General features: G+C 46.4%; 1 protein-coding gene across 1 annotated transcript; it reads left to right on the top strand.

The window, feature by feature from the left end:
* Nucleotides 1-363: 363 nt before the first annotated feature.
* On the top strand, nucleotides 364-978 carry LOC129483321 (large ribosomal subunit protein eL30-like). The gene is made up of 2 exons (XM_055280571.2): nucleotides 364-440; nucleotides 748-978. The coding sequence occupies exons 1-2, from the start codon at nucleotides 364-366 to the stop codon at nucleotides 956-958; spliced, it is 288 nt and encodes a 95-aa protein (XP_055136546.1). The 3' UTR covers nucleotides 959-978.
* Nucleotides 979-4,859: the final 3,881 nt, after the last annotated feature.

The raw sequence follows: 4,859 nt of genomic DNA on the forward strand, positions 1-4,859 counted from the left end.
GAAGCTGCTCTTGGTTGGGGGTCATCCCACACCTAAGAAAGAAAGATGGTGGCTTGGGGCCAGGTGCGGTGGCTCACGCCTGTAATCCCAGCACTTTGGGAGGCCGAGGTGGGTGGATCACAAGGTCAGGAGATCAAGACCATCCTGGCTAACACGGTGAAACCTCTTCTCTACCTAAAATACAAAAAAAAATTAGCCGGGCATGGTGGCGAGCACCTGTGGTCCCAGCTACTCAGGAGGCTGAGACAGGAGAATGGCGTGAACCCAGGAGGCAGAGCTTGCAGTGAGCCGAGGTCACGCCACTGCACTCCAGCCTGGGCGACAGAGCAAGATTCCGTCTCAAAAAAAAAAAAAAGAAGAAAGATGGTGGCTCTAAAGAAGATAAAAAAGTCATTGGTGTCAATCAACTCTAGACTCCAGCTCATTATGAAAAGCGGAAAGTAGCTTGGGTACCGTGGCTCATGCCTGTAATCCCAGCACTTTGGGAGGCCGAGGCGGGTGGATCACGAGGTAAAGAGATCGAAACCATCCTGGCCAACATGGTGAAACACCGTCTCTACTAAAAATACAAAAATAAGCTGGGCGGGGTGGCACACAACTGTAGTCCCAGCTACTTGGGAGGCTGAGGCAGGAGAATGGCTTGAACCCGGGAGGTGGAGATTGCAGTGAGTCAAGATCACGCCACTGCACTCCAGCCTGGCAACAGAATGAGACTCCATGTGAAAAACAAAAAACAAAAAAAAGTAGAAAGTATGTGCTGGGGTACAAGCAGACTCCAAAGGTGATCAGACAAGGCAAAGTGAAATTGGTTATGCTCCCCAACAGCTGCCCCACTTTGAGGAACTCCAAAATAGGGTACTGTGCCATGTTGGCCAAAAGTGGTGTTCATTACTATAGTGGCAATAATATTGAATTGGACACAGTGTGCAGAAAATACTGCAGAGTATGTGCACACTGATCCAGGTGATTCTGATATCATTAGAGGCATGCCAAACAGATTGGTGAAAAGTAAATGATGCAAAATGTTTCTTTCATGAAACTTGTGAAGGCTGGGTGCGGTGGCTCACCCCTGTAATCCCAGCACTCTGGGAGGCCGAGGCGGGCGGATCACCGGAGGTTAGGAGTTCGAGACCAGCCTGCCCAACATGGAGAAACCCCGTCTGTGCTAAAATACAAAATTAGTCTGGTGTGGTGGCACATGCCTGTAATACTAGCTACTCCGGAGGCTGAGGCAGGAGAATCGCTTGAACCTGGGAGGCAGAAGTTGCGGTGAGCCAAGATTGCACCATTGCACTCCAGCCTGGGCAACAAGAGCGAAACTCCATCTCAAATTGAAGAAAGAAAGAAAGAGAAAAAAAAAAGAAAGGAAGAAAGAGAGAGAGAGACAGAAAGAAAGAAAGAGAGAAAGAAAGAGAGAAAGAAAGAAAGAAAGAAAGAAAGAAAGAAAGAAAGAAAGAAAGAAAGAGAAAGAAAAGACAGAAAGAGAGAGAGACAGAAAGAAAGGAGGGAGTGAGGAGAAGAAAAGGAAGGAAAGGAAAGAAAAATTTGTGAGAGCAAAGTCCAGAGTTTCATCTGACTCATCTATGAGTGAGACTCAAGGCACAATTCATTCTGTGGCAAATTCCTTTCCAGCTGTGAGCCTGTGAAATTAACAAGTAACATGCTTCTGAAATATGGTGGTGGGACAGGCGTAAGATAGACATTCCCCTTCAAAAAGGGAGAAATAGCCATAAAGAAAGGGGTAACAGCTCCTAGGTAAGTCCAAAATCTAACAGGGAAAACAACATTAAGTCTTAAAGCTGGAGAATAATCTTTGCCTCCATAACCCATATCCTGGGCACACTTGAGGGCATGGGGCTGGGCCTCCATGGATGTAGGCAGCCCTGCCCCTATGGCTTTGCTGGGCTTAGTCCAACTATCAATTCTTACAGGTTGGAGACTCCTGCCTGCAACTTTCCTAGGCTGGGAAAGATGGAGTTGCATGCTGGTGGCTCTACAGTTCTGTGACTTTGAGGGCTGTCCCACTTCCGTGCCACAAAGTATTACTCTAGTGGGGGCTGTTTACAATTACTCTGCCCAAGATAAGTAATTGCCTGGGCCCCCAGGCTTTCTACAACATTCTTTGAAGTCTAGGTAGAGGCCATTGTGGCCCCATAGCTCTTGCATTCTGTATTCCTGCAGAATTAGTACTCCATGGACACTACCAAAGTTTATGGCTTGTACCTTTTGGAGCAGTGGTTTCAGCCACCTAACCTCACTTGAGTCACAGCTGGGATAGATGAGGAGCACTGCCTTAGAGTTCAAGAAACAAAGTCTCAAGGTAGCACAGGGCAATGAATGCTGAGGTCCCTCAGGTGTCTCACTGGAAACCTTGCACTCAAGGTTTTAGCTTCCCTCAAAGATCTCTGAAATGCCTTTGGGGTCATTTTTCCAGTGTCTGATAAATAGAATCTGGCTTTCTTCTATCCATGTTAATCTCTTTACCAAATAATTGCTTGGCCATGCTCTTAGTCTTCTCTCCTAAACATGCTTCTTTGTTCTATACATGGACAGGTTGAGTTTTCCAAATCTTTTCATTCTGCTTTTCTTTTAATTATACATTTTATCTTCAAATCGTTTCTCTCTTCTCTCATTTTATTTAAAGTGGCCAAAATAAGCCATGCAGCACCTTAAATACCTTGCTACTTAGATACTTCTTTTGCCAGATATCCTACTTCACTGCTCTTAAGTTCTGCTTTCCACAAAGTCCTAGGACATGGACATAATTCCACCAAGATTTTTACAACTGTGTAACAAGTGACATGATTTGGCTGTGTCCTCACCCAAATCTCATCTTGTATGGTAGTTCTGATAATCCCCATGTGTCATGGGAGGGACCTGGTGGGAGGTAATTGAATCATAGGGTTGGTTACTCTCATGATAGTGAGTTCTCATGAGATCTGATGGTTTTATAAGGGGCTTTTCCACGTCTTTGCTCATACTTCTTGTTGCTGCCTTGTGAAGAAGGACGTGTTTGCTTACTGTTCCACTGTGATTGTATTATGCTAGTGCAAAGATAATTGGGGTTTTTGCCATTAAAAGTAATGCTTCCTGTGGCCTCCCCAGGCATGTGGAACTGTCAGTCAACTAAACCTCTTTCTTTTATAAATTACCCAGTCTCGAGCAGTTCTTTATAGCAGCATGAAAACGGACTAATACAGTAAATTGCTACTGCAGAGAGTGGGATGCTGCTGTAAAGATACCTGAAAATGTGGAAGTAACTTTGCAATTGGGTAACAGGCAGACGTTGGAACAGTTTAGAGGGCTCAGAGGAAGACAGGAAGATGTGGGAAAGTTTGGAACTTCCTAGAGACTTGAAGGGCTCAGAAGACAAGATGTGGGAAAGTTTGGAACTCCCTGGAGACTTGTTTAATGGCTTTGACGATAGTGATATGGACAATGAAGTCCAGGCTGAGGTGGTCTCAGATGGAGACAAGTAACTTGTTGGGAACTGGGATAAAGGTGATTCTTGATACGCTTTAGCAAAAGGACTGATGGCATTTTGCCCATGCCCTAGAGATCTGTGGAACTTTGAGCTTGAGAGAGATGATTTAGGGTATCTGGTGGAAGAAATTTCTAAGTGGCAAAGTATTCAAGAGGAAGCAGAATGGCTGGGCACAGTGGTTCATGCCTGTAATCCCAGCACTTTGGGAGGCCAAGGCAGGTGGATCACCTGAGGTCAGGAGTTTGAGACCAGCCTGGCCAACATGGTGAAACCCCGTTTTGAACCTCTATTAAAAATACAAAAATTTGTTGGGCACGTTGGCATGCACTTGTAATTGCAGCTACTTGGGAGGCTGAGGCAGGAGAATTGCCTGAACCTGGGAGGCAGAGGTTGCAGTAAACCAAGATCGCACCATTGCACTCCAGCCTGGGCAGCAAGAGCAAAACTCCATCTAAAAAAACAAATCAAAAAGAGGAGGCAGAACACAAAAGTTTGGAATATTTGTAGCCTAAAGATGAGATAGAAAAGAAAACCTCATTTTCTGGGGAGAAATTCAAGCCAGCTATAGAAATTTGCATAAGTAATGAGAAGCTGAATGTTAATCATATGACAATGAGAAAAACGTCTCCAGGGCATGTCAGAGACTTTTGAGGCAGCCCCTCCCATCACAGGCCTGGAGACATAGGCGGGAAAAGTGGTTTCATGGGCCAGGCCCAGGACCACACTGCTCTATGTAGCCTCAGGACATGATTTTGTGAGCCCCAGCTGCTTCAGCTCAAGCTGTGGCTAAAAGGGGCCAAGGTACAACTCAGGGTGCAAGCCCCAAGCCTTGGTGGCTTACATGTGATGTTGGGCCTGCGGATGCACAGAAGTCAAGAATTGAGGTTTTGGCTGGGCGCAGTGGCTCACGCTTGTAATCCCAGCACTTTGGGAGGCCAAGGCGGGTGGACCACGAGGTCAGGAGATCGAGACCATGGTGAAACCCTGTCCCTACTAAAAATACAAAAAAATTAGCCTGGCGTGGTGGCGGGTGCCTGTAGTCCCAGCTACTTGGAGAGGCTGAGGCAGGAGAATGGCGTGAACCCCAGAGGCGGAGCTTGCAGTGAGCCAAGATTGCGCCACTGCACTCCAGCCTGGGCGACAGAGTGAGACTCTGTCTCAAAAAAAAAAAAAAAAAAAAGAATTGAGGTTTGGGCAGGTGGATCACCTGAGACGGGGAGTTTGAGACCAGCCTGGCCAACATGATGAAACCCTGTTTCTCCTGAAAATACAAAAATTAGCCGGGCATAGTGGCAGTGCCTGTAATCATAGCTACTTGGGAGGCTGAGGCAAGATAATCACTTGAACCAGGAGGCGGAGGTTGCAGTGAGCCAAG

The sequence above is a fragment of the Symphalangus syndactylus genome, chromosome 5, assembly GCF_028878055.3.
Source record: "Symphalangus syndactylus isolate Jambi chromosome 5, NHGRI_mSymSyn1-v2.1_pri, whole genome shotgun sequence".
Classification (NCBI taxonomy): Eukaryota; Metazoa; Chordata; class Mammalia; order Primates; family Hylobatidae; genus Symphalangus; species Symphalangus syndactylus.

Coding starts and splice junctions, on each gene's coding strand:
- LOC129483321 (XM_055280571.2), top strand. CDS start 364: ATGGTGGCTCTAAAGAAGATAAAAAAGTCATTGGTGTCAATCAACTCT. Junction 441..747: donor CTCATTATGAAAAGCGGAAA/GTAGCTTGGGTA, acceptor AAAAAAAAGTAG/AAAGTATGTGCTGGGGTACA.